Here is a 26,658-nt window from a genome sequence, read left to right as displayed (position 1 = left end):
GGCCCGCGGGGGTGTTGGGCGGGGAGCCCTTGCCCACTGGGAGAAAAGGAGCGAAGGGAGCGGACTGAGCTCTCCGGGTGTCCAACCAACCTTACACGACCCGCCGCCGACTTCCGCTCTCTGTTCGCCGGAGCCTCAGAGCCGGGCCTTCTGGCTCCGCCCCCGGCACCGCCCAGGCTCGGCGCGCGCAGCTTCCCGGAAGCGGGGGGCGGGGCGCGCGGCGGCGGCGGTCGCGGCGGCGGCGGCGGCGGCGCGCGCGGGGCCTGACGGGAGCCACGTCTGTCCCGGTCGGGGACTGAGCCGCTATTGGCGTCCGGGCCGCGATCCGGGGGCTGCTGGGAAGATGGCGGACTCGGTGGCCCGCCGATGAGGAAGCCGCGGAGGGAGCCCGGCTCCCGGGCCCCGAGACCGACTGAGGGAGCGACCTGCGCGGGGCCTGGGGAGTCATGTAGGGGTGGCATCTGCGGGGCGGGCTGCGGGCGGGCGGCGGGAGTTGGCGTTGGCGACCATGACCACGGTCTGCTGGCGTCCCCGGGCCCGGGTGGGTGTGGGGGCCCCTGACACGGCCGACTCCGCACCTTTGCAAAGCTGCGCGCTCGGGCTCCACGGGCGCCCCGCGAGGTGGGCGCTGCGTTCTCGTTTCACGGGTGAGGAGGCTTGGGCTGAGAGACGAAGCCACTTGTCCAAGGTCATGCCGGTGGTAAGCGGGAGCGCCCAGCATGGAACCCAGGACCGCCGGCTGCGGAGCCCGCGTTCCACCCTCCTCGCCGCTGCCGCCTCCTGCGGGAGGGGGAGGTGGTCGGGAGGGCGTATCGACGGGGCCAGCTGGGCTCCAGGCTGGGCACGACCACTAACCCGATTCGTGACCTCAGGCTTCGCTGCCTTTCCTCTCTGGGCCTTGGTTTCTCCACCTGTGAAATCGATGTAGTGCCAGCCCTGCCTACCACCTCATAGGCGTGTGTAGAGGACCAGAGGAGATACGCAATGCATGTGGAATTGCTTTGTAAATATCACTGTGCCGCGTACACCGAAGGTGCCCTTTCAAAGGATGGAAGGAGGCAGAGAGGGGCGGGGTGGGGAAGACTAGAGCAGTCTCAAGGAAGAGTGAACATGAGTCTGGGTTGCTCCGACCCCAGGGCCCTCTGAATTGGGGAGCGAGGTAAGGAGTAAGATAGCGGATTTTCCTCCCCTTTGGAGAAAACCTCACCCCCTTTTCTGGGCTGCCCCTCAGGGTCTCCAACACCAAACTCCATGCTTCGAGTCCTGCTCTCTGCCCAGGCCTCTGCTGCTCGGCTCTCTGGCCTGCTGCTGCTCCCGCCAGTACAGCCCTGTTGTCTGGGGCCCGGCAAGTGGGGGGACTGGCCTCCTGGAGGAGGCCTCCATGCAGGCCCCGTGCAGGGGCTACAGCGGCTTCTGGAACAGGCGAGGAGCCCCGGGGAGCTGCTGCGCTGGCTGGGCCAGAACCCCACCAAGGTGCGCGCCCATCACTACCCCGTGGCACTTCGTCGTCTGGGCCAGCTCTTGGGGTCTCAGCCACGGCCCCCTCCTGTGGAGCAGGCCACACTACAGGACTTGAGTCAGCTCATCATCCGAAACTGCCCCTCCTTTGATATTCACACCATCCACGTGTGTCTGCACCTTGCAGTCTTACTTGGTGAGGAGGGTGTCTGGGGGTGGGTGGGTGTTAACGGAAGAGTAGAGAAAGAGCATAGAAGACCCGAGATCACTGACAGAATTCACCTCTCAGGCTCTGCCAGGAATGGCGCATACCCTGGCACGCTTGCTGCCCCTCCCGTCTTCACAGCAGACACCAGGAGTCCAGCAGCCTTCGTTCCAGCTTAGCTAGGGTGCCAACCCTGATTCCTTCCAATACAGTGCTCTAGAAAGCCACTATAGCGTGTCACCATTGGCATGAGATGAGAACTCACTTGCCATCTTTGTATAAGGCCTTCCCCACAGACCGTCCTGATACCATACGTTCACATGGCGTTTCACCTTTCTCCAGTGTTTCCACTTACACTGTAGCAACCCTTCCAGTCCAGAACGTGGAGACGTGAGAGGTTGGGAATTCACCCACTGAACCCCAGGACTGGAGCAGAGCAGCTCTCCGTTACCAGGACTGCCTCCTCTGACCCTCTCCCTCTCAGGCTTCCCATCAGATGGGCCCTTGATGTGTGCCCTGGAGCAGGAGAGAAGGTTCCGCCTCCCTCCGAAGCCACCTCCCTCTCTGCAACCTGTCCTTCGCGGTGGGCAAAGATTGGAAGCTGCTCTGAGCTGCCCTCGTTTCCTGAGGCATCCACGGCAGCATCTCATCCGCAGCCTGGCAGGTGCTGGAGGGGACTAAAGGCAGGTGGCGGGGAGGGGCCGAAGAGGAGGCAGGTGGCGGTGTCTGGGCTAAAAGGTGTCGTCCAGATCTGGCCCGAGGGTCCAGCATAATAGGCTGTTTTTCACAGAGGCCAGGCCGGAGGAACTGACACCCCACGTGATGGTGCTCCTGGCCCAGCACCTGGCCCGGCACCGGTTGCGGGAGCCCCAGCTTCTGGAAGCCATTGCCCATTTCCTGGTGGTCCAGGAAATGCAGCTCAGCAGCAAGGTGGGATTACCTCCCGCCCTGCCATGCTCCTCTCCCAGCCCTCCTCAGGCACCGTGTCAGGCCCAGCCCCCCATGCAGCTTGACCGGCTGCTGCTTCCTGCGGCAGACAACCAGCTAGGCTCTCTGCTCTGGCCCCTGGGGGTTCGTCTTTGCTCACACCCTCTTGGCTTGTCCACCTACCCAGCGTGTATGCCTGGTTCTCTGCAATTCTCCAAGCACTCGGCGCTGTCTTAGCTTCGTTGAGCCCACTCCTCTAAGTCTTCAGGGCCGGCCCCCACAGCGACGTCTCCTCTACTGGTTTGATTAATCACATGGGGCTCAAGACACTGGTTACGCTGTCAAGCTTCTGGTGTGTACGCCGGGGTAGAGGGATCGTTCTGCCTTTACAGAGACAGCAGCTTGCAGGCCAAGCCTCCCCGAGGCTCAGCTTGTGGCGGATACCGGAGAACTGTTTCGTGCGGGGTGAAGGGCTGCTCTTCCTTCACAGGTGGTACAGAAGTTGGTCCTGCCCTTTGGGCGGCTGAACTACTTGCCCCTGGAACAGCAGTTTATGCCCTGCCTTGAGAGGATCCTGGCTCGGGAAGCAGGGGTGGCTCCCCTGGCTACTGTCAACATCTTGATGTCACTGTGCCAGCTGCGGTGCCTGCCCTTCAGGGCCCTGCACTTTGTCTTTTCCCCAGGATTCATCAACCACATCAGTGGTGCGCGGACAGGAGGGCTGGCTGGGTCCCCGAGGGCCAGCGGGCAGGGGCGAGTGGGGGTGGGGCCCCGCAGCCCAGCGAGCCTCCGGCCTGCTTTCCCACAGGCACCCCTCACGCCCTGATTGTGCGGCGCTACCTCTCCCTGCTGGACGCAGCCGTGGAGCTGGAACTTCCAGGATACCGGGGTCCCCGCCTTCCCCGAAGGCAGCAAGTGCCCATCTTCCCCCAGCCACTCATCACTGACCGTGCCCGCTGCAAGTACAGGTGGATGGGGCAGCCTGGGGGAGGGGAGGGGACCAGCCTGAAAGCAGCATAGAGTAGAAGAGCCAGGGGGACCCTGAACTGTCCATGCTCATGTGCCCTAAGTGGTCACGGGAGGGGACAGAAATGGGCCTCGGGACACGGAAGGCATTTTCCCAGGGTGGAGAAGCGTGCAGGAGTGATTTAGGAGGAGACTCTCGAGCCTTTCCATATCGGTGTTTCCCCTCCCCTCTCAGTCACAAGGATATAGTGGCGGAGGGGCTGCGCCAGCTGCTGGGGGAAGAGAAGTACCGGCAGGACCTGACCGTGCCTCCAGGCTACTGCACAGGTGAACCCCGGTGGGGTGGTCCAGCCCGCAGGGATACAGAGCCGTGGCTGGAAGCCAGCGGCCCTTTCTCTTCCTCCCTCCAGACTTCCTGTTGTGTGTCAGCAGCTCTGGTGCCGTGCTGCCCGTGAGGACCCAGGACCCCTTCCTACCATACCCTCCCAGGTCCTGTCCCCAGGGCCAGGCTGCCTCTCAGCCCACGACCCACGACCCGGCCCAAAGGTAAGGGGGGAGGGCGGAGGAGCCTCCCCTGCCTCTGTGGACAGCACCCTGAGCTATGGTCCGCTCCCCTCCAGGGTGGTGCTGATGCTGCGGGAGCGCTGGCATTTCTGCCGCGACGGCCGAGTGCTGCTGGGCTCGCGGGCCCTACGGGAGCGGCACCTGGGCCTGATGGGCTACCAGCTCCTGCCGGTGAGCGGCCCCTGCCTCACCCCGGGAGGGACTCCACGCCGTCCTTTTTCCCCTCAGCCCACGGGCCCTGTGGGTAACGTGCTGTCCTCCCCCCCCGCAGCTGCCCTTCGAGGAACTGGAGTCACAGAGAGGCCTGCCCCAGCTCAAGAGCTACCTGAGGCAGAAGCTCCAGGCCTTGGGCCTCCGCTGGGGGCCTGAAGGGGGGTGAGGGGGCACACACGGGGCTCAGGATGACCCTCCGATGGGGGGTGGACGATTTGCACTTTGGCTTTCTCTGTTTCGGTTTCTCATTAAAATCCCTTTCCTTCCTCATCTTGCATCTTGTTTCTGGGACAGGGAGCGGGCTGGGTTCCCCCACCTCTTTTCCATCCGTGCCCCCTCCCCATACAGAGACAGAAAGCCAAGGATAGGTGGGGGCCGAAGCACTTTACTGTGGGGGCGGGGGGGTGAGGATGGTAAGGGGACTTTAAATTATTCACTTAAATAAAAATGAGGGAGGGGAGGGGGAGAGCACCCCCCAGCCCCTGTTCCCTCTGTCCGTCTGTCCCTCGGCCGTCGGTCCAGGCAGCGGCTACACAGGCATGGGCATCTCATTGTACTCGTCCACACCCTCCCGCTCATCGAACACTGGCTCCGCCTCATTAGCATCCAGCTGTGGGGGTGGAGGGAATCGAGAAGGTGGATCCTGACCTCAAGCTGGAAGGGGACACCCCAGAGGGCGCCGGCAGGGCTGGTGGGGAGGGGCAGGACGCCTTACACATTTCATCTCTCGCTCGGTGAAGATTCGGGTGAGCACCACCATGCGGAGCGGCACTGTGAGGATGAGGATGAAGGGGAAGGCCAGGGAGGCGGCCGTCGACATGACCGCCCAGAGCAAGGCCAAGCAGAGCAGCTGCAGGGCTGTGAACAGGTGCATACGGAGGGTCCGAACCTGGGGGTGAGGCGGGAGGGGACACGTGAGCCCAGGCTTCTCCCCGGCCCGCCACATTCAGGAGGCCCGCCGCATTCTTCCCTGCACAGGGGTGGGGATGGAAGTGCCTTCCTGGGTGCTTCCCAGAGCTACGTCTGTGCAGACTCAATGGCGGCTGGCCCAAGTGGGCAGATGGGGTGCCGGAGGGTATGACACCCCCCCCCCCCCAACTGACCCGGAGGGGCAGAGGCACGGGGCTCTTCGAAGCGGGCTCTTACCTTCTTGACGTAGGTCACATCTGGGTGGTGTTTGGGGGGCATGAGCAGCAGGTGCAGCCGCTCGTAGAACTGGATCCCGTTAAGGGAGGTAACTCCCATGTACAGAAAAATTCCAAAGAGCACAGCCAAGGGGATCTGCCGGAGCAGGTCCCCAATAACCAAGGAGAGGCCTGGCGGGGGTGGCAGGGAGGGAGGAACGGCTGGCATCAGGGCTCCCCATCCTCAGAGACCCGTCTGGGAAGGGCGGGGGCAAGAGGTGGACGTACCCACAAGCAGGGCGACCAGCAGCCCTGTTACCCGCTGCTCCTTGACCTCCTGGATCTTGGGCTTGTCCCCAGGCGCCACGGCCTTGCTCATGACGGTGAGCGCGTTGGCGTGGGTGACGGAGCGGACAGTGGCGGCAGCCAGCCAGGGCAGGCCGAAGAGGGCACAGATGCCTCCCATGGCCACGATAAGCAGCAGGTCCAGGTGGAAGCCGGAGCCCTTCTGCAGCATCCGCTCCTTCTTGGAGATGATCAGCCTGAGTGGGGACAGGCACTCACTGACGCCCTGGGACCGGCTTGGCACAGAGCCGTGTCTTTCCAGAGCATCCAGCCAGTAGCCTCTGTCTGTTTTTGGAAGCTGGTGGTCCCTGCCCATCCCGTCAGGACAAGACCTCTGTCACGGAGCTGAGCCTTCCCCAGGCCACCCTCCCTGCCCTTCAGGACAGCTTCCGGTCCGTACCGCGCCCATCCCAGCAAACGTCAGTGGAACTTTCTATTGTCTACAAAATCAACTCTAGGGGCCAGCCAGGCATCCTGGGCTCCCCTCACCCAGTGCACCCATTAACTCCCAGCCTGGCTGGGGCTCCCTTCCGTGAATGATGTGGTTCCTGTCCACAGGGCGCCCTCCTGGCTGGGACCACTCACGTGGTGATCTGAGTCTCCATGAAAATGAGGATGAAGACCAAGATGGCGGGCAGCAGGCTGGCAACCATCATCCACACGGGGAAGGAGCTGTTCTCCCCCAGAGGGTTGATGACCCAGCCCCGCTTTTCTGGAGCTGTCACGGAGAATCCACTGGGCACGCTCAGCTTCTGCAGGATAGAGGTGGGCCCGGGGGTCGGTGAACCTTGGAGGGAGAGCCCTGAACTGCGACAGGCAGGGTGAATGCCGAGGGCCTGCTGTGGCAGAGGCCTGGTGTGTGCCCAGCTGAGAGGCAGGGGCTGGGCTGGAGAACATCTGGAGCCGGGTGCCAGGCAGCACCCCCTCCCTGCTGCGTGTGCTCCACCTTACCTGGGTATAGGTGTCCTCAATACTGTAATCCACAAGCACCATGATGAGGATCGCGATGGGCACCCCAAAGTCCCCAATCACCCGCCGCACCTGTGGGCAAGCACCGTGCTCAGGCCCCCGCCTCCCTCCAGCCGTGACTCGGTCACCCTTCCTGGCCCCCCGCTTCCACCTCCCTCCGGCATTTCAGCCCACACACCCGGCCAGGGAAGAACCGGCTGTTCTTGAATTTGCGCAGGAAGAAAGCGATAAAGAAGGTGCCGGCCATGAGCACCAGCGACAGCAGGGCCGTGTTGGGCTGGCCCCGGGGCCTCCCCTGCCCGGCTGGCACAGATGAGCTCCCATTCCCCGGCCCCAGCGTGGCTCCTGCCCCGTGCCACGTGGTGTTCTCGCCGCTGTCTGCCTCAGAGCTATTGGAGACGGAGCAGCCGTGGAGGGGGTGTTCCTGGAAGATCTGGGGAGAGGACAAAGGACTCCATCAGTGAAACTGGCAAGATTTCTGGGCCTGGATGTATGCTGAGCGGGGCAGACGGGATAGGGGATGGTGGGCCTGGCCTCACAGGGGTTGTCCTGTTGATCAAGAAAATGGCTGAAGTCGCCAGCTGTGAGCAAGGGAAACCGGGCATGAAGAGAGGGGCTCGTCTACTTCGGGCAGCTGCGGACTACAGAGGGGCAGAGTGCGGGGCGCAGAGGACCGCAGTGGCAGTCTCCTAAGCCTGACCCAGGCAAGGGTCTGGTGCCCAAGCTGGGACTCTTTGTCACCTTGGGGGCGTTTCTCTTTTATGCTTCTGGGTTGTCACTTCAACAAAAGGACATATTACTTTTGTTATTAAAGCACGTGTGAGTGGGGCGCCTGGGTGGCTCAGTCGGTTGAGTGTCCGACTTCGGCTCAGGTCATGATCTCACGGTCCGTGAATTCAGGCCCCGCGGCGGGCTCTGTGCTGACAGCTCAGGGCCTGGAGCCTGCTTTGGATTCTGTCTCCCTCCCTTTAGCTCCTCCCCTGCTCACACTCTGTCTCTCAAAAATAAATAAAAAGATAATTAAAAAAACAAAAACAAAAACACGTGGGTTTTTAAGATTGACGTGCAGCTCCAGTATGTGTGTTGGTGGTGACAGGGAGGGTGGCGAGGGGCCAGGAGGAAGAACCAGCCCGTGCTCTGTGGGCTCCTCAGACAGCAGCCCAGGGGAGCTTCGGACAGCCTGGAACCTCACACCCGGAAGCGAGAATGAGAGACGGGCAGGATGTGGCCTGGCTCCCTCTGGTCCCGAGGCCTCACCCCTCCCAGCCCTGTTCTCAGCAGGGCCTGCTCACCTTAATCAGCTTGTAGAAGGTCTCGTAGATGAAGATGAGGGAGATGAGGAAGGCAAAGATCTCCTGGGTGAACCGGGAGACAAAGCGCACCAGGAAGCTCCCCTCCAGGGCCACCATGAGCAGGGCCAGGAGCACCAGCCAGAAGCCGATCCACACGCGGCCCACCAGGTACTCCAGGTTGTTGCTCCTGCAGAACTGGGGGGGCGACCGGTCAGGTCCAGAGCCCGGGGGGCTAACAAGGCGGGCGTGTCGGGGAACAGGAGGGGCAGCTGCGGCGGGGCAGGAAGAGCCAGCCCCCAGGTAGCCTGCGGGCCCTTACCGAGAAGAAGGCCTCCTCAAACACCAGCAGGGGCCCAGAGAAGCCGATCACCAGCAGCGGCTGGGCCCCCAGCAGGCAGAAGATCACCCCCTGGAGTGCCGTGGACATGATCAGCTCCGACACCCCAATCAGGTCCTGAGTTTTCTCTCCTGGGGTGGCAGGGAGCAGCTCAGGAGCTGGCAACCAGGGCCCTGTGCGTGCCCTGCCCCCACCCGAAGCCTCTCCTTACCCAGCAGCCCCCCGAAGGTGATGGCAGGGGACAGGGCTGCGAAGTAGATGAAGATGACGGCAGCCAGGCACTGAGGGTCAAGCGCATCTCGGAAGTCACTCAGGTAGTGGGGATAGCGGCGCCGCACGTCCCGGATCAGGCCCCCAAAGGGCCGGCCCGTCCGCCGGAGGGGATCGTCTTCGACTGCGCCTGCCGCCTCTACCATCTGCAGGAGCGCTGCAGCCCAGGCCTCCGTCAGGGCGCCCGCCGCGGCCCCTCCGTGCTCACCCCGCTCCTCCACGTACACACGGACCCCAGCCGGAGCCCCCGAGCCCCCGCGGGTAGCCCGCTTCTCGCCCCTGGCCCGCACTGGCCCATACCCTTATCTTGGGCCGACTTGGGCTCCAGTCCCGCCCCCGTGGGCAACAGCCGGCCCTGCTCCTCTCGCTTCTTGAGCATCTGGCGTTGGAAGTGAGCGACGGATCGCAGCAGCTCCTCGCCCTGCACCTCCGAGGGCGGCAGCACCACGCTGCAATCCAGGAAGGCGTTGATGGCGGTCAGCAGGTCCTCCCGCTCGTCTGCCAGGTAGGCTGCCTCGTGGAATTGCTGTCAAAGCAGGCCGGGGACCGGTGAGGGCACGGGGCGAGGCCAAGGGGCCCGGAGCAGGGCTGGGAGCGACCCCTGGGGCGTCCTGGCGGGCGCTGGGGAGGGCCTGACCTTGTCAGACATGAGGGTAGAGATAGAACGGCCGATCTCGTGGTAGTCCATGTTGGCGCTGCTCGGGCCCAGAAGCAGGAAGAGGAAGCGCACGGGCACGGGTACCTCCAGCACCGCGTCCAGCTCCACGGCCTCCCGCAGCCGCACGAAGGCCATGGTGGGGCGGGAGAGGAACTCCACACAGCCTAAGGGCACGGTGCCATCACGGGCAGGAGAGGGCACGGACCGCCCCCCGGCCCCTGGTCCCCAGCCCCCGGGTGGCACCGAGGCAGGCGTGGCCGCCGACACCCCTGCCCCTGAGACTCGCCCACATACCCACAAGGACCACCGTGGCCTCGGCGTTCTCGGGGATCTTCTCCAGGAGCTTCAGTTCGTGCTTGGACTTGGAGCGAGTGATGCCGGCTGGCGGGGCTGGAGGTGGCAGCTCCCGCTGGAAACACGGAAGAACGGAGCTCAGCCCTGCCGGCCCCAACCCCCACCCCGCCGCCCCACCCGGGCTCGCTCGCAGTCCCTCGGCCAGCCGTGGTGGCTGGGACCTGAACCAGGTAGGGCCACCGTTCCCCCTCACCTCTCGTTCCACCTCTAGCCGAGTGTCGGGAACGCCTCCGATGAGAGGTTCAGTGACATGGGGGTCACTCTCGGCCCCCTGGCCATGGTGATGCCCTAGCAGGGAGCCCAGGGAGCCGGCTGAGATGTTTCGAGGGAAGGAGAAGTCCTTCTCATCACTCGGGTGGCTAGAAGAGCAGAGGGCGGTGAAGGAAGGAGAGCGGTGGCCAGGGCAAGGGTCAGGCAGGCAGGGGCAGCAGTGGGGGGGGGGGGGGGGGTGTCTCACCTGTGTTTCAGCAGCAGGGCCCGCAGCACGTTGGCTCTGTCTTCAGCCTTAATCTGGTCAGAGATGACCATCTGCTCCACCACCTGGTGGGCCACCCCAGGCAGGGTCTGCTGGTCCAGGTCCAGAAGCACAGCCCCTGGAACAGGATGGCACAGAGGGGCCTTCATCCCCAGGCAAGAAACGCAGCCAGGGGGCGGAAGGGAGAAAGAACCAGGGACAAGGGGCCAGCTAGGTAAGCATGGTCCCAGGAAGGAGCGCTGGCCCAGAAATCAGCGAGCAGGGCTCCAGGCCCCAGCCCCATCACCTCTCTGACCTGTTCCTTCCAGCACTCTCTCCCACAAGAACATCGTGGGGCTCAGCAGAGGCCACCGAGGCAGGGCCCTCCCAGAGGCCCCTTCCAAGGAGCGCCCAGCCTCAACTGGGGCACCCCAGGCCGTCCACTCAGACAGGGCCACTTTTTTTGTTGTTAGAAAGTTCCTCCTTTCAGTGAGCCCCACGCTGCCTCCACTAACATTCACTCTAGGGTCCTAGTTCTGCCCTCTGAGCGTGACACAGCCTATCTGTGGCCTTGAGTCACCTGAATATGTCACCCTCTGCCCCAAGCTCCTCGACTTCCCCAAGTCCAACAGCTGCTCACAGGACAGTTTCCAGATCTTTCTCCCAGTCACTGCTCTGAACGACTATTTGATACAGAAATGGAAGTCCTTTCAAAAGCGACCAGGTCATTTGTCAAGGTCACTTGCAGGAACACAGAACCAAAGAACGGACAGAACCAAAGACCCCTGAGCAGCCAAAACGGATTGCAAAGTCCTGTGACAAAGCACCTGCACTGTGGCACCTCATACAAAGCCTGCAAGCCTCGCTCAGAGCCTATTTACTCCTGGTTTTGAAATAATTCTGACAGAAGGTTTCTGAGTACCCAGCTGTATACAAATAGAGGCCTTCTGACAGCAACCGGGAGTGACTTCCCCAACAGGAAGGAGCAAACAAAGAGCAGAAATATCAGACCTAGACCTCAAGACTCCTGCATCTTATTTTTTTAGTGAAATTTACATAGCCTGTGGGGCCCCTGACTGGCTCAGTCGGTGCAGCATGTGACTCTTGATCTTGGGGTTGTGAGTTCAAGCCCCACACTGGGTGTAGAGATTACTTAAAAATAAAAATCTTTGGAAAAAAAAAAAAAAGAAAAAAATTCACGTAGCCCTATAGATTAGATCATTTCAGAAAAGTTTCCATCAAAATTCTTTAAAAACATGTCAGCATCCCAAACATACCAGCTTCAGTTATCTGAAAACATCACTTAAAGAAGCCATTTGCTAAAAATCCCAGATAACAGAGAGTTGTGTCAATCCTGCCCTGCAATCACCAATGACAGAGCCCAAGAGGTGACAGGCTATATGACATCATGAGAAGAGAAGGCTCTGTCCTGAGCTCTGGTAACATCATACACTGTGCTGGTTAAGACAAATTTGGGGGGGGCGGGGGGGTGGGAGGGAGGCGGGTGTATGCCTGAGTCGCTCAGTCGGTTAAGCATTTGATTAGGTCATGATCTCACAGTTTGTGAGTTTGAGCCCCATGTCGGGGTCTGTGCTAACAGCTCAGAGCCTGGAGCTTGATTTGGATCGTGTGTCTCCCTCTCTGTCTCTGCCCCTCCCCTGAAAAATAAATAAACATTTGGGGCACCTGGGTGGCTCAACTGGTTAAGCATCCGACTCTCGATTTTGGCTCAGCTCATGATCTCGCAGTCCATGAGATCGAGCCGCACATCGGGCTCCACACTGACGGTGCGGAGCCCGCTTGGGATCCTTTCTCTCTGCCCCTCCCGCACTCGCGCTCACGCTCTCAAATTACATATGCTTAAAAAAATATTTTAAAAAATAACACGCCGCAACTAAAAAATAATAAAAATAAATAAGTAAATAACCATTAGGAAAAAAAGAGATAAATTTGTGGGTTTCTGGTCCTCAGAGAACAGGCTCAGTCAACAAGATTTACCTGGGATGAGGATGGGGCGGGGGGGGGCAGGGCAGGTTACCATGGGCCAGGGTCCGGCGGAGCTCAAGGAGGCTGCGGAAGGACAGGGAGGCCACGTGGGGCTTCCCCCAGCGCTCCGTCTCCTCCTCCACATCCTCCTCAAATTTGATCCAGCGCGCTGTCTCCCGCCACTGGGGCTCCTGGTTTTTGTCCAGCAGCAACTCGTTGAGCTCCACAAATACCTTGGGATAAGATAAAAGGGCATGACAAGGTCAGAGCCGGCGGAGCCCAGGGGCTGTTCTCCAAGACAACCAGTGTCAGGGTGGGCGTGTGACCCGGCACGGGGCATGGCACGCGGGCACGGAGGTACATAGGTACAGAGTTCCCTCCTCTGTAAAATGGGAGTAGGAATACCCACCTCAAAGGCCTGTTATGAGGATCGGAAGAAAAAGTATACAAAACGCTCGGCACCGTACGTGACGTAGTAAATGCTTGATGAACGGTCACCACCCACGTCCCCCGACACTGGAGTGTCCTATGCTTCCACGTCTACACGTTCAAAAACTGACAAAACTGACTGAGAACCACAGAAGAGCAGTCACCGCTGAGGGCACTGAGCAGAGGCGTGAAGGAACCGAGTGCGGAAAACGCTCTGTGTCCAGGGAGAGTTAGCCAGGTGTTTCCGTGTGCAAAAAAAAAATCACCGAGCTGTACGCTCAGCCCCAGCGCACCTTGCTGTATGCTGTGAGACCTCAATAAAAAGGTCAAAAAAAAAAAAATCCACTGGAAGGGGTGGGGTTCAAGACCAGAGCCCTGGAGCCTAAGATGGACAGCGTCACTAAGTAACAGTGATCCTGGCCAATCGCTGCCCCTGATTGATGGCTCGTGCCAGCTGGGCTGTCATCTTCACAGGTGTGGAAGGCCCAAAGGAGCACAGGTGACTGGATTCCAAAAAATGACACGTACTGCTCTACAGAGCCACCTCTGGCCCAAAGGGTCCTCAAGCTCCTCACTGCCAGCTGCCAGGAAATGGCCATGACATAGAAATGAACAGGGTCTAAGATGTGAAACAGAATCCTAACACCCAACTCAACAATGTCAAGGATTCTTGTGCAGTGTACAAGCTTCACAACTGCAGATGGCAGTCCTGGAGTTTGAAATTATTGCTGGGGCGACGGCGGGGGGCGGCTGTGGGGAGAAGATGGACAGGGAGATGACAGAAGAGCATGAAGTAGAGAACAGTACCTCGTGAGGCTTGTGGGGAGCCCGGGGCCGGGTCCGAGGCGTGGGGCCAGGCTCTCGGCCTTCCCGGCCACCCTGCCCAGACCCTTTGGCATTCTTCCGCACCAAGTGCCGACGCACTCCAGGAACGTCCTCGAACCGGTGGCCTGCAGGAGGCAGACGAACGGTGTCAGGCTCCCCCTTTCTCTTACGCCCCGTTCCCACCAGCATGGGGCATGGCCCGCGCCCAGCACTCACTCTTCATGAGGTCTAGGTCAGCGGTGGCCAGCGTCTGGGCCTCACTCTCGTCTGTGGGGACTCGGGGCAGCAGAGCCTGCTCAGCCCCAGTCATGCTTCCAATACGCCTCCTCTCCTGCAGGTTGTAGCTTCGGTGCCCAGGCTGCGCTTTGGGCTGGGGGCGCCCGGAAGCTCCCCCGTCATCACCTCCTGCCGCGCCACTGGCCACAGCCGCCACCTCTTCTGCCGGGGCTCTGGACCGACAGAGCAGCCATGAGCGGGAGCCACGCAGCAGGATCCTGGGAAGGGGACTCCAACCAGACCCCCACTCCCGCTCCCCGCTCTTGGTGGGTGTGGGCGTGGAAGAGTGAAGATCCCAGGAGTGGATGTAGCATTTAAATCTGGCCCTACCCTCTCCTGGCCGTGCTGCCAGAGCAATCACACCGGCTCCCTCCAAACATAAACTGCTCAGCAGCAAAAGAGAGCTGGGGCCAGCCTCCTGGGGTGTGGGGCAAGGTGGTGTCGGGAAACACACCTAGTACAGCGCCCCCCGCCCCCACCAAGCACACCCCTCGCCATGGACTCAAAGAGGGTCACGCGTCCAAGTTCCTAACCAAATGGAGTCAAGTACGTAAGAACGGGCCTTTAAAAGTATAGACGGCTCCCTGGAGGTCATGAGAACACAAACGCCTTGTCCTTACAGGTGCCAGCTTCTGCTCCTGTCCCCCAAATCAGGATGCCCCCTTCCTCTCTGCCACTGCCAGGGAGCCCAAGCCCTGCCACAACATCCTAAATGGCTCCTCCCCAGCCCCGAGCCCAGGTCCCAAACGAGTCCCTCCCGACAGGCTTTCTTCCCCAGTATCCACCCACCCCTCGCCCCCGGGCTCTCGGTTCTGTCTGCACCCCTGCCCACAAATCTGACCTACTTTTCCAACGCTACGCTCTCTCTGAGGCTCCTCCGCCTCCCACCGGCCCCTGGGCTGCCCGCCAGCTCGTGCCCCCGTGCACACGGCCCATGTTCTGCCTGCAGCCTCAGAGAGTCGTGGAGCACGCCCTTCTGTTCCCCGCAGCCCTTCACACTGCCTGGCACCCAGAAAACAACAGGTCCGTGATAGTGGTGACCTTGAGACCCAGGGCAAAGTGGTTTCCTCCAACAAGCCTTTTCGGGCTGACACCCCCAGACTCCAATCCCCCGCTGATACCGCATAAATCTGCCCTTCAGCACAGTAACTTTTCTGGTGCCACTTCCCAGGAGCGAAAGGGACTTCTCCTCATCTTCTCGCATCTTTGGAGCCCCAGGGGGTACTCGGAGGTTACGGATCCAACCCCTGATCCAGTGCTCGCTGCTCTACCCGAAGCCACAGGTGCAGGAGACGCGGACGGGGGGTGGGGGGCGGCCTTAGCCTGCACACCTGTTCTGTGCCAGGCCAACCCACACTTAACTTTCATTCACACCACGCTTCGATTCCTGCAACCGCCTTGCGAGAGAGCTTCTATTCTTCTGCACACGGAAAGGCTGAGGCTGAGAGAGGTCGTACTTGCCCAAAGGGGCAGGGCTGGGATTTGAGCCCCCAGTCTGAGGATCCTGAGGCTCGTGCTTTTTTCTTCTTTTTTTTTTCCCACATCACCTCACTGACACCAGGAGGGGAAGTCTCTGGGGACACTTACCCAGTCTGGGCCCCTCTGCTGGCCCGGGGAGCCCCCTCCTGGTGGGGCAGCGGTGGAGGAGGGGATGGACTGGTCCTCTCTGTCTTCCGGTCAGGGCCTTCATCCTCCTGGAGAAAGAACTGGAACAGGAATCCATGAGGGCAGGTGAGGCCAGGCTAGGGATCCCGGAGGCACCCCCAGGAGCCCTGCCCCCACTCACCTGCACCGAAGAGGGTGTGGAGACAGGGGACGGTTGGGTAAGTGCCCGGGCCCCCTCGGCCTCACTGGCCTCATCCTCATCTTCCTCCCCCTCTTCAATGGTGGGGGTCTCCCCGGTGGGGGAGGCTCCAGGGCGCCTGCGAGGCTTCCTTCCCAGGCCCTGGGGGGTCTTGCGGCGGCGGGCGTCCGGAGGCAAGTGGGCAGACAGCGGGTGATGGATGTGGTGGGAGGACTGGCGGTGGTCTACAGGGAGGAGGGGGCCTGGCTGCAGGCGAGGCGCAGCATCCCTCCCCTCCCCCGCCGCCCTGGTTCCTCCCACTAGGCCCCCCCCAGCCCCTCCCCTGCTGGACAGTCGAGCCCAGCGCCCCCGCTGCCCCCTCCCCGCTGCCCCCTCACATTCAAAGTCTTCCTCCCCATAGCTGCGGCCTGGCTCCTCTCCTCCTCGAGACCCAGCCTCCTGCAGGATCTCCTCAAACCGCTCCACACCCAGGGTGCGGTGGAGTTCATCCTCCTCCTGCTCGGGGAACCCAGGCGCCGCAGAGCCCAAGCTCTCTGGCTCTGGCTGTGGGGAAGAAGGGGTGGAGAGGACACACGGGGGCTCACCAAGGGTCGTACCCTGAAACCCCACCCTGTGCTGAGCTGGGGATCCAGGACCCCCCCACCAGCAGCCTTCCCCTCAAAGGCCAGGGCCATCCGCGCCTGGCACGTGTGCCTGTGCCCGTTCCGGTCCGTTCTAGGGCAGGTGCAGAATCCTGTGGATCCAGCCCCGAGGTAGGGCAGGGCGTGTGAACTGGCCAGTTCACATGGCTGCTGGTGAACAAATCCCCTCTGGCTGGAGAACAACTATCGAGCCTGAAAAGTAACTTCTGGAGGTGCCCAAGCTGACTGGCCGGGACTCTTCTGAGTCAAAGTGAAACCAAGCCCCTGGATAGGAATGCAACGCTTCACCTTGTCAGGAATTCCCCCCCCCACCACCAACCCCAGCGGCACCCCACCGAGCCCAGGGCCCCTCAGCCGGCTCCTAGCCCCGCCTCTCACCCCCTCCCCCACCTGAGTCATACTGCAGGAGAGGAGCAGCGGACTGCGGTGGCGGCGATGCTTTGGAGAGCTCAGCCTAGCTAAGCAGCCTGCTGCCTAGCCACAGTCTTTGTCCAGCCCCCACCACCCCTGCCAGTCTCAGCTCCAAGCACCGCCAAATATTTGCTCTAGAGCTTCTGGACCTCAAGGGCATCGGGATCTCCAAGGGCGGGGTATGGAGCCCCCTCCGTGGCGGTGCCAGTGGCCAGAGCAAGGGGAGGAGGACTAAGAAGAAGGCGGGTCCTGGAGAGACACCGAGGTGGGGACAGGAGCAGCAGGGAGTGGCAGGGATACTGGATACAAGATACAGGGGTCGGGGGGCTTGATCCCCCCCCCCCCCGCCCTGCCCCGCCCATCTCAGCAGCTCTAGCCCGTTCCCCAAGCACCGGGCTCCACTCTCACCAGAATTAGCAGCAGGAGGAAGGCGGCAGGAGGTGGCTGAAGCGAGTGAGCACAGGGAGCTACCCAGGGTGGGAACAGGGGGGTCAAGAGCCCCTCGCACCTGAGGCCGCAGGAGGAAGTCCATGGCAGGCAGGGGTGAACTCGGGAAGGAGAGGGAGGGGACCTGCCCGTGCCCCTTCCCAGTCACGTGCCCTGCTGGGCCAGATGACCAATAAGGGGCTGATTATGGCACTTGGGGTTAATCATTACACTCCTCAGGAAAATCAGGAGGGGGCCACGTGGGGCGATGGCCACGTGGGGCAGGGCAGGGCGGGCCTGGGTGGCACGTGGGGCCAGGGGCGGGGCTGTTGCTGCAAGCAAACTGCCCAGAACCACTGTGCTAGGGCGCTACTGCCTCTAAAGCTGGGTCAGAGGGGGTCACCAGGTTACAGACGCAGGGTCCCCAAAGTTCCTCTCTCTCTGAGGCTAAAGAACCTCCCAGGTCTTCAGGAGACAGCCTCCACTCCCTCCACGGGACTGGAAGTAACATGACCCCCCTCCAACCAATACGCATCCCAGACCCCAGAGACCCCAATAAGGCCAGGGGAGGGATGGCAGCGCCCCTCCCCAATCCATCAGAGGCTCCCCTTCCTCCAGAGTCTGCCTACACACACACACACACACACACACACACACACGCACACGCACACACAGACACACACGCACACACCCGTTTGATGTGGACCCTCCGTCAGAGCACCTGTGGCCGTGGGAGGGGCGGTGAGGTGGGCTGGGCAATACTCACAGTACAGAAAGAATCTGCGCCCGAGGCGGGGCGCCGGGGGGCGCTGCTCATGGCCAAATCTTAGCCCTTTTCACTGTCACTGCGGCTTTCAGGGCAACAAGGCGGCGGCATAACCTGAGCAGGGGGAGAGGACCGATCACGTGAGAGCAGGCCTCCAGGCAGAAGTGTCCCAGCCTTGCTCAGCCCCCCAACATACACCCCGCCCGGGGAGGGGGGGAAAACAGGTCTCAGGAATTTCCCGCCAGCTGGCACTGAGCGGTCTCCCTGCGGCTCGGGATCCTCTAGACTAGGAAGGGTTTTAGGGTGGCCCTTAGAGGCCGGAGGGCAAAGAAAAAAGTTACTTATAGGAAGAAATGAGAAAAACAGAGAGGAGAGGACTGAGGCCAAGGAGGCCACAAAGGGCCAGGTGACTAAGGGAGTCCAGGCCCAGACCTCCAGAGAAGGCAGCAGAAATCAGGGTGGGGAGTGGAGGAGAGAGGGGGAGAAAAGACAGGCTCAAAAGGCAGAATCAGGAGCAGTGACTGGTGGCACCCGATGGGGGCTGACCAAGAGAGGAGTATCCTGGGCAGAGGCAGACACCCCGTGGAGCAGAGTGGGGAGAAGGAAAAGGAGAGACTGGAGAGCGCCAAACAGCAAGCAAGGGGGTGGCAGAGACACCAGACCCAGGGCTGGGAGGAGACACAGGACTGTGCCCCCTCCCCTGATGAAGTTGCTCCCTGGGGGGAGGGGCAGGAGCCCAACTCCACTCACTCAGTGGGAGGGAGGAAGGGAAGACAGCGGGCAGCGGGCACTGGCAGGACGGAGCTTTATAATGGGGGAGGGGCACGTGACGGACTGGGAAGAGGGTGGGCACAGAAACCCTGAGGTTCTGCCCTAAGGGGCAGTCCTGATCCCTCCCCTCCCCTAGGCGGGAGCCAGGAAAATATGAGTGTCAGGGCTGACGCCCTCCTGACTGTGACTGTAGGGGTGTCTGGGGAGGGCACTGTGTGTGCGGTGGGGAAGCAGAACAGTTGTGGTTAAGGAACCTGACCAGTGCAAACCAGGATACTCATTCCTAGTGGGGGAGGTGGGGGTGGGGGGGCACTCAAGGTTCTCCAAAGTAAAGTACTTAAGTTCCCCAGTGTGTTGTTGGGGGCGGCGGGTGGGGGGGGGGGGACACAGTGTCCCACTTAGGGCAAACTCGGGCATAAGACAGGTCAGTGGAGGGTCAAACAATATACATCTGGGGGGTCAGTCCAGGGTGGGGAGCCGGGAGCAACACATTCTTGGCAAGCACTCCCACTCAGCTGACGCTCTCCTCACCTCCCCCTAGCAGGCCTTCAGCCAGATCACGTCTGGTGTGGGGGAGAGGGGCACAGGGGAGGCCCCCCCCACCCCCGCCTGAGAAGGGTGTGTGGTGTCTTGGGCACCTGCAGGTGCCCCACTCCCACTTCCAGGCTGTGCCCTCAGTGTACTCCTCCACCCCCCGCCCCCCACCCCCTCCCCGCCGTCCCAGAACACAAAGCAGCTTCTGTCCAGAGCATCGGTGCCGATAATCCGGGGTGGGGGCACATTCCGGGACCAGCCCCGACCGGCCCGGAGGATTAGCATCTCCCCCACCCCTGCCCAAGGGATTAGCACCCCGGACCCCCACTTGGGCATTAACCACCCCCCAAGTGAACTCGCACATTCCACAGCTCTTCGACGTGTGGCTGGTGGGGGTGGGGTGGGGGCGGAGGGAGGAGGATAAAGTGGATTTCAGGCAGCGCCGCCCCCACACTCAGCACGGGCTCCCCACCCAGACAAGCCAGCCCCCCCCCCCCCCCCCCCCAGTCAGGTCCAACTCTCCAGGCTCATCTTTCCCATCCCCACCCAGGTGCTCCCTCTTCTGCCTGACCCCTTGTCCTGACCTGACCCGACGCCCCCTCTCTTCCCAGCTCCGCCTCCTAACCCGGAGGTCGGGGGTAGCGGCCTGGGGCGACCCCCAGGCTAAGGCACCCTGGACGGGCCTTAAGAATAGAGCAGGAGGTCTTAGGGAGGGGGTATCATCTGGAGCCCGCCCAGGAATTGGGAAGGCCGGCGGCGCCTCCCAGAGACTACCCTCTCCTGGTGGCAGGGGGCGCGGCACCCTCGATTTAGGTAACTCTAAAAAACGGACCCCAGATCCCGCTCCCGACCCACACTCCGCGCGCCTCCGCATCCTTCTCCCCAAGACCTCGCTTCCCCGCGCCCCAGTCTCCGCCCCTTCCTCCACTTCCACTCCCTCCCTGCTCTGAGTCCCGAGTTCCCCCCTTTCCTTCCCCCTCCCTTCCTCCCTCCGCGGCCCTGGCCCTCCTCCGCCGCCACCTCTCCGCTTACCCGCTTGCTCTGGACTTCGTGCCCCGGGGGTCTCGGGGTCTCTCCCCCCTTCTCCGGAGCCCTCGCGCGCTCCCGACGACTCCCTAGTGCCCACCTCGGGGCGCACCCCCGCCGCTCCCAACTTCTCCCAACTCAACTTTCCCCCGCGCCGCGGGCAGGCCAGCCCCCTGCGTGCGCGCCCCCCCGGCGCACCGTGCGCGGCCCCGCCGCAGCGGGTAGGGAGGCGGGGAGCCGGGGCCGAGACCCGGGACGGAGGCGCGCTTCCAGACACCGCCCCGCGCTGGGAGCCCGGCGCCCCAGCGGCCACCCTCTCTCCTTCGGCTCAGTCCCGTGAGGCCGCCGCCCGGGCTTCCCGGCACGGGACTTGAGCACCCTGAGGACGCCGTCTCTTGGCCGCATTAGGCACCTCGGGGCGGAAGGGAGCCCGCCTCACGCTGGGGATCCCAGGCAGGAAAACGGCGACACAAAAATGATCGGGAAATTCCGGGCGGAGGAACTTGAAATAGAATGCATCGGGGTCAAGATTCTCCCCCTACGACCCCCCTCACCACCCCCTCCCCAGTAATCCCCACTGCCTCCAAGAAAGGCCGCGTCTTTGCCTGGGGGACGGGAGGGGGTTGGCGATAGGGGTGATTGCTGCTGGAGGTTGGATTCCCATTACCCTGAGCTGACCTAGACTTTTCGAACCGGGTACTTGTGCCTCCGAGAGATTTCCCTGCGGCGACCTCCCTCCTCGAACCCTATTATAATCATCCCCTGCCATTAAAGATCGCTCTGTGTATTTCTGGCTTTCTCAACTCGATGATAAATTCTTCCAGAGGAGGAGTATACTTTTCTTTTTAAAATTTTTATATTTTTTAGTATGCCACCAGGTGAAGCACAGCATTGTGTTTGCCGAAAACGGTCTGATCTAAACGAGTTAATTAACAAATGTTTAGCACCAACTATGGTTTGGGTGCTGAGGAGTGCTGTTTGGGGCCGTTTTTGTCCAGTTCACAGCCCTCAAGAATGCAATCATGAGACAATTAGAGAGGAGAGCAAGAAAATCTATAATCAACTCCTTAAGGGATGAGGTCAAGGCTGCTGCAAGTATAGCATCTGTCTGTGCTTCTGTCTGTTGAGGGCGGTAGCCGACCTGCCAGTCCTCGGCCACACCCTGGTTGACTCCGGTGGGCCCGGGCTCTCCAGACTGGTATGGGGGGTGAGGGGGGACTCCCAGTGTTCCAGCCAGCTTGCCTTGGGGTGTCACAGTGTAGCGAACGGCTGGAGTCGCGTGGGCTCCGAGACGACACACGGGGCCGAGGGCAGAGAGGGGTCTCTGGCGTAAGTTAAATCCAGGGGCACACCTGCCTCTCTTCCCAGCCTTGTGGTTCAGCTGGTCCCTGTGAAGTCATCACCAAAACATGGCTCGGAGCCATTCCCCAATCAATCCTGAGGTCTCCAGATGGCCTGGGGAGAGGTGGAAATCCGTAGCGCGATTGTCAGGAGGTCGTTGGAACCTCGACACCATCAGTCGCGTCAGAGCGCAGCTATCCGGGCAGGGGATGCAGGCCGCCAAATCCCAAACCCCAAACCCCAGAGAGCGCCCCACCCCCACCCTACTGCATTCTGGATGTGTAGTCCCAGAGAAACCCTTTTCAAAAGAAGGTTGTGATCACAGAAAGGAATAACAAGAGCAGGGCACACTGGGAGCTGTGGCGCGACGGCTGTGAGGCCCGGAAAGCGGACACGCGATGCTTCCTGGGACTTGAAGTCCAAGGTTTTCCTCCGCGGTCGAACCGAGGCCCCGGGAAGCGACTGCTGCAGAGAACCTTCGCGCAGCCTGCTGGGAGTTGTAGTCTTTTTGTTGCCTAATGCCCGGGACATTGCTGGGAAACCTGCGAACCCTTAGTACTACACGGCCCAGAAGCCCTTGCGCAGGCAGGGGGGGGAGGCGGGGCAGGGCCGGAGGCTGGGGTGCCGCCTCCTCTGCAACGCCGGGGCCGGAGTCTTAGAACCCAGGGCCCGTAGGGGTCCCCGCGGCTGCCGCGATGCAGAAATACGAGAAACTCGAGAAGATTGGGGAAGGTAATGGGACTACGAGATGTTCCTGCAAGATCTTCCTCTACAGACCCTTCAGCATTCCTTGCAGCCTGGCTCCTCTACCGTCAGCAATACCCACAGGCTCCGACCTCAGCCCTGACTGCAGCCCTGGCCCCGAGCTCCACACTCCTTGCGGACAACTGTCCTTCCCGTTAGCATTTCCCGCAGACGCCCCTTCCCAACCTTAGCACTTCCTGGAGACCCACCTGCCGACCTTAACACTTCCTGCATCTTCCACCCGTAGCCTCAGCACCATTTGCAAAACCTCACCCAGCCCCCAGCCTCAGTTCTCGATGCAGACCTCCAACCTCAACATTTCTGCCGACCCCCACTTTCCTCCAGACCTGCCCACCATCCCCAGACCCTCCGGAAGCACCGCCTTTATTATAGACCTCCTTACTCTCGCAGCCACAGCCTATCCCTGCTGCAAGACACGCGTGAGCCATCTGTCTACAGGCACCTTCTCTGCCCCTTCGTCACTTACAAAGCTCTGCAAATGCTGAGCCTTTCACCCTCAATCTCTTCCTTTACTCGTCCAGACATCAGAAATAACGCACACCTGCGTTGCCTGCTCTCCTGACAGGGACTTCCTGGGGTGGGAAGGGTGTCCCATCTTTACCCTCGCCCCCGACCTTCCTGTAGGCACCTATGGAACAGTATTCAAGGCCAAAAACCGAGAGACCCATGAGATTGTGGCTCTGAAACGGGTGAGGCTGGATGACGATGATGAGGTAGGACTGGGACATCAGGGCTAGGGAGGGGGTTGAGGGCCCAGGTTGGGTGGGATGTGACTGTTGCCCGCCCGGCCCCCTCCCATGTGTAGGGAGTGCCGAGCTCAGCCCTTCGGGAAATCTGCCTACTCAAAGAGCTGAAGCACAAGAACATCGTCAGGTGTGTAGATGGGCAGGGTCCTCCTTGCCTGTGTGGTCAGTTGGAGGAGGGGGGCTTCAGAGACGGGCTGGGCTGATGCTGGGACCAGGGTTGGGCTGATACAGATCCCTTGGGGACCTGAGGCTGAAACTCGTGGACCTGCCCCGCTGAGTCCTCCCTCCTCCCTAGGCTTCATGACGTCCTGCATAGCGACAAGAAGCTGACTTTGGTTTTTGAGTTCTGTGACCAGGTGACAGGGGGACTTGGGGGCCTGTAGCCTTGGGGGAGGGTATAGGGGCCCAGACTGAGGTTAAACTCTGTCACGTTCCCCACCCCCATCCCTTTTTAGGACCTTAAGAAGTATTTCGACAGCTGCAATGGTGACCTAGATCCTGAAATTGTAAAGGTGAGGGGCTAGTGTCCTGGAGACTCACTGAGGCCAAGTGGCACTCTGTCTTCAGCGTATGCACTCTCTGAGCACCAAGTTCAGGGCCTGAGCGGGGACACGCTGGGGTGTCGGAATGAGAAAACCCTGTCTCTACCCTCCAGGAGCTTTCCGTCTGAGCAAGCATCTTGACATGGTCTCTTTGATCTGACAGTAATACTTTGATATCAGTGATACGATTTGCATTTGAGAGACGAGGAAATGAGAGTCAGAGAGATACGTTCGTTCACTCATTCATTCATTCACTCATTCATTCATTCATTCATTCAACAAACACCTATTGGATGCTTTGCTATATGCCAGGCACTGTGCTAGGCCCGGGTGCCTGGCCCCAGTCCCAGGGGAAGCAGTGCTGAATGATAATACAGCACAGCATATATATTGATGGCTACGAAGTGTGTGCTTACCTAAGGCCAGTTAGGGGAGAGATCAGAGTGGGAGGGGGGGAAGGCCCACCAGGCTGTAAGTTCTAGAAGGGTGGGGAGCAGGGCCCCCACATATATACCTATATATATGGGTATATAATACCTACCACCGTACAAAGCAGGTCCTCCGTAGCGAAGTGCTGAGGTGGCTGAAAGATGGGTGGGGTTTTGAGGCTAGCAGAGGGTGAAGAGGGGAACGTGACCCACTACTGGCTGCAGCTTCCTTCCAGAAGGTCTGATGCTCTCCCCCCGCCACCCCTCTCCACCCCACAGTCCTTCCTCTTCCAGCTGCTGAAAGGCCTGGGATTCTGTCACAGCCGCAATGTACTGCACAGGGACCTGAAGCCCCAGAACCTGCTGATAAACAGGGTACCTCCTGGGGAGAAGGTGGGAGGTCAGGGAGGCTGTAGTCACTGGCTGGCACAAGTGATGGGGGGAGCTGGGCTGGGAGGCAGAAGAAGGAGGCCTGCCCTGGGACTGTTGAAAACCCCTCTCAAAGTCCCTTTCCATCTCCCGTCAGAACGGGGAGCTGAAATTGGCCGATTTTGGCTTGGCTCGAGCCTTTGGGATCCCAGTTCGCTGTTACTCAGCTGAGGTGAGCTGGAGGGGGGGGTGGGAGACGGGGGTGAGGGAGGGGGTCCCCTCTGAGCATCTTTCCGTCTCCTACTCCAGGTCCCACACAATTGTTTCCCCTCCTCACCGAGCCCCTCCTCCCCAGCCCTCTAAGCAGGGGGGTCGCTGTGGGTGGGGTCTTCTCCAGGTGGTCACGCTGTGGTACCGCCCACCGGATGTCCTCTTTGGGGCCAAGCTGTACTCCACATCCATCGACATGTGGTCGGCCGGCTGCATCTTTGCAGGTGACATGCCTGGGGGTCTGCGGAGCCACTGTCTCTCCCATCTGAGTGGACAGATCGGGTCTGGAGTGGCCCCTCTGGGGAAGGGAGTGAGGCGCTTGGGGCTGGGGATAGGACACACAGAGGGTGCCATGGGAATGAGGGGCTCTTCATACCCCACTGCACCCCCTAGAGCTGGCCAACGCGGGGCGGCCTCTTTTCCCGGGCAATGACGTAGACGACCAGTTGAAGAGAATCTTCCGATATCCTTCGACATTTCCCTTCACCTTGAGCTCTCTGAAGGGGAGTCAGAGGGGGCACCTGGCAGGCTCGGTCGGTAGAGCGTGCGACTCTTGACCAGGGGGGTCACGAGTTTGAGCCCCACGTTGGGTGTAGAGTTTAATTTTAAAAACATGAAGGGGAGTAAGGAACCTGTGGAGCGCAGAGTGCATGGCCTGGGCCAGGAGAGGGGGTGGCTTGGGGCGAGGGGATGGAGGGCAGACACCCCGGTGGGCTCAGGGCAGGGTTGAAGCTGTCTGCTGGAGAATGTGTGACCTGTGACAAGGAGGGCTCACTTGGGGGAGTAGCCGTGAGCGTGTTCCTCCAGCTGAGGAGTGAATCCTTAGGACGCAGGAGCCAAAAGCAGCGCGGGGGGGGGGGGGGGGGTGGACGTGGGAGTAGGAGAAGGCCGACTGGTTCATCAGCAACAGACATCGGGGTTTATTTAGGTCAGAGGAGTGAGCGTTTGTAAAGTGCTTGGTGTGCCCCGGGAACACCCTGCACGTGCTGGGTCCTGCCTCTGTCATGAGCGGTGGGATAAAGTGAGGGGTGTGGAGGTGGGTATATGAGAACCCCCCCCCAGGAGGGGAAGAGCCCCTCGCCCGCCCCTTTCCACCTGAGTGATCCTTGACCCCGTGGACACACTTCTGGGGACACCAACCGAGGAGCAGTGGCCTGCCATGACCAAGCTGCCAGACTATAAGGTGTGATGGGGAATAGCGGGGGTCCCTTTTGCTTCCCAGCTGTAGCAGCCTCCGGGCCCCCACACCGCTGGTCTGACTCTCCCTGCACCCCCACCCCCACAGCCCTACCCGATGTACCCGGCCACAACGTCCCTGGTGAATGTCGTACCCAAGCTCAATGCCACAGGGAGGGACCTTCTACAGGTGACCGAGGGCAGGGGCCGAGGGTGGGATCCGGACGCTTGTCAGGAGGTCTAGGGGAGGCTGGGGCTGGAGGCAGTTAACCCAGCCTGAACCCGCCTTTCTTCGCGCCTTTCTTCGCGCCTTCAGAACCTCCTGAAATGTAACCCCGTCCAGCGCATCTCGGCAGAGGAAGCCCTGCAACACCCCTACTTCTCCGACTTCTGCCCCCCGTAGGCTCCAGGACCTTGGCCGGGCTGGGGCCTGGCCTATTTAAGCCCCCTCCCGGGAGGGGAGGAAAAGCCAGGGGTGCACGGGGTGCTGAGCTCCAGCTGTGCTGGGCCCGGCCGGGGTGGGGGTGCCCCGGCCCGTGTTCTTCGCTCCCTCCGTGGACTTTATTTAATTTCATAAATTGGCTCCTTTCCCACAGTCTGGCTGATGTGGTGGAGTGGCTCTGAGAGGCGGGTGGGCTTGGGCAGGGGTCTCTGTTTTACCGCCCTCTCCGGCCTTGCTTCTGGCGCAGACCCAGCCCAGTGGTCCAGCCTTTGCTCCACTACTCTGAGTGGCCTGACACTTGGGGGCTGGGGGCACCGCCCCCCACCCCTGGCCCCTGGGCTCGGGGCAGTACCACCCCCGCACGTGTGCTTATGCTGGCAGCCAGTGTCAGAGTAAGGATGGGCCTGCACCAGAATGGGGAGAAAAGGGCGGGGCCTTTCTTCACGGCTCTCCATACCCCACGTGTACCTCCCCATCTTTCCCTTCACCCCCACCCCCCTACCCCCCATACCCAGGCTGATAGGCTGGGACAGCAGGGATCCAAAGAT

At 61.2% G+C, this 26,658-nt stretch overlaps 3 protein-coding genes and 1 long non-coding RNA gene across 6 annotated transcripts; 3 read left to right on the top strand and 1 right to left on the bottom strand.

The window, feature by feature from the left end:
• Positions 1–209: 209 nt before the first annotated feature.
• On the top strand, positions 210–4,603 carry FASTK (Fas activated serine/threonine kinase). Of its 2 annotated transcripts, XM_060633420.3 has the most exons (10): positions 210–448; positions 1,232–1,654; positions 2,148–2,327; positions 2,454–2,593; positions 3,081–3,294; positions 3,399–3,558; positions 3,792–3,883; positions 3,967–4,102; positions 4,177–4,291; positions 4,392–4,603. In XM_060633420.3, the coding sequence occupies exons 1-10, from the start codon at positions 367–369 to the stop codon at positions 4,497–4,499; spliced, it is 1,650 nt and encodes a 549-aa protein (XP_060489403.3). In that variant the 5' UTR covers positions 210–366; the 3' UTR covers positions 4,500–4,603. The 2 variants fall into 2 exon arrangements, with proteins under 2 accessions (XP_060489403.3, XP_060489404.3); XM_060633421.3 differs by lacking the exon at positions 1,232–1,654 and having other exon boundaries at positions 211–448.
• Positions 4,604–4,698: 95 nt separating this feature from the next.
• SLC4A2 (solute carrier family 4 member 2) lies at positions 4,699–20,220 on the bottom strand. 2 transcript variants are annotated; one of them, XM_078437530.2, is made up of 23 exons: positions 20,038–20,220; positions 17,701–17,814; positions 15,834–15,999; positions 15,439–15,680; positions 15,240–15,358; positions 13,593–13,825; positions 13,359–13,501; positions 12,175–12,355; positions 10,140–10,275; positions 9,876–10,041; positions 9,623–9,737; positions 9,308–9,492; positions 8,971–9,196; positions 8,612–8,827; positions 8,383–8,531; positions 8,064–8,258; positions 6,950–7,204; positions 6,754–6,843; positions 6,388–6,554; positions 5,746–5,999; positions 5,480–5,649; positions 5,049–5,222; positions 4,699–4,943 (listed from the first exon to the last, which is right to left on the bottom strand). In XM_078437530.2, the coding sequence occupies exons 2-23, from the start codon at positions 17,749–17,751 to the stop codon at positions 4,863–4,865; spliced, it is 3,714 nt and encodes a 1,237-aa protein (XP_078293656.1). In that variant the 5' UTR covers positions 17,752–17,814; positions 20,038–20,220; the 3' UTR covers positions 4,699–4,862. The 2 variants fall into 2 exon arrangements, with proteins under 2 accessions (XP_078293656.1, XP_078293657.1); XM_078437531.2 differs by lacking the exons at positions 17,701–17,814; positions 20,038–20,220 and adding an exon at positions 17,017–17,109.
• On the top strand, positions 5,935–6,568 carry LOC145715319 (uncharacterized). The gene is made up of 2 exons (XR_014137350.1): positions 5,935–6,221; positions 6,361–6,568. It is a non-coding gene; the product is annotated as an uncharacterized LOC145715319 (long non-coding RNA).
• Positions 20,221–21,968: 1,748 nt separating the features above from the next.
• Positions 21,969–26,263, top strand: CDK5 (cyclin dependent kinase 5). The gene is made up of 12 exons (XM_081795106.1): positions 21,969–22,104; positions 22,762–22,850; positions 22,943–23,010; positions 23,179–23,239; positions 23,339–23,395; positions 24,133–24,228; positions 24,380–24,454; positions 24,620–24,716; positions 24,886–24,956; positions 25,616–25,675; positions 25,778–25,858; positions 25,985–26,263. Exons 1-12 carry the CDS (start codon positions 22,068–22,070, stop codon positions 26,069–26,071), a joined length of 879 nt encoding a protein of 292 aa, XP_081651232.1. The 5' UTR covers positions 21,969–22,067; the 3' UTR covers positions 26,072–26,263.
• The last annotated feature ends 395 nt before the right edge of the window (positions 26,264–26,658 follow it).

Source organism: Panthera onca, chromosome A2 (assembly GCF_046562875.1).
Source record: "Panthera onca isolate mPanOnc1 chromosome A2, mPanOnc1 haplotype 2, whole genome shotgun sequence".
NCBI lineage: Eukaryota > Metazoa > Chordata > Mammalia > Carnivora > Felidae > Panthera > Panthera onca.
The sequence above is the reverse complement of the archived record's forward strand: the minus strand, read 5'-3'. Positions and strand labels throughout refer to the sequence as shown.

Excerpts from the sequence above, each read along its gene's own strand:
- FASTK (XM_060633420.3), top strand. The coding sequence starts at position 367 with ATGAGGAAGCCGCGGAGGGAGCCCGGCTCCCGGGCCCCGAGACCGACT. Across the intron at positions 1,655-2,147 it reads GCACCTTGCAGTCTTACTTG|GCTTCCCATCAGATGGGCCC; the intron begins GTGAGGAGGGTG and ends TCTCCCTCTCAG. Across the intron at positions 2,594-3,080 it reads AAATGCAGCTCAGCAGCAAG|GTGGTACAGAAGTTGGTCCT; the intron begins GTGGGATTACCT and ends CTTCCTTCACAG.
- SLC4A2 (XM_078437530.2), bottom strand. The coding sequence starts at position 17,751 with ATGAGCAGCGCCCCCCGGCGCCCCGCCTCGGGCGCAGATTCTTTCTGT. Across the intron at positions 6,000-6,387 it reads ATGGAGACTCAGATCACCAC|GCTGATCATCTCCAAGAAGG; the intron begins GTGAGTGGTCCC and ends GTCCCCACTCAG. Across the intron at positions 5,650-5,745 it reads GCTGGTCGCCCTGCTTGTGG|GCCTCTCCTTGGTTATTGGG; the intron begins GTACGTCCACCT and ends CACCCCCGCCAG.
- CDK5 (XM_081795106.1), top strand. The coding sequence starts at position 22,068 with ATGCAGAAATACGAGAAACTCGAGAAGATTGGGGAAG. Across the intron at positions 24,229-24,379 it reads AGAACCTGCTGATAAACAGG|AACGGGGAGCTGAAATTGGC; the intron begins GTACCTCCTGGG and ends ATCTCCCGTCAG. Across the intron at positions 24,455-24,619 it reads TTCGCTGTTACTCAGCTGAG|GTGGTCACGCTGTGGTACCG; the intron begins GTGAGCTGGAGG and ends GGTCTTCTCCAG.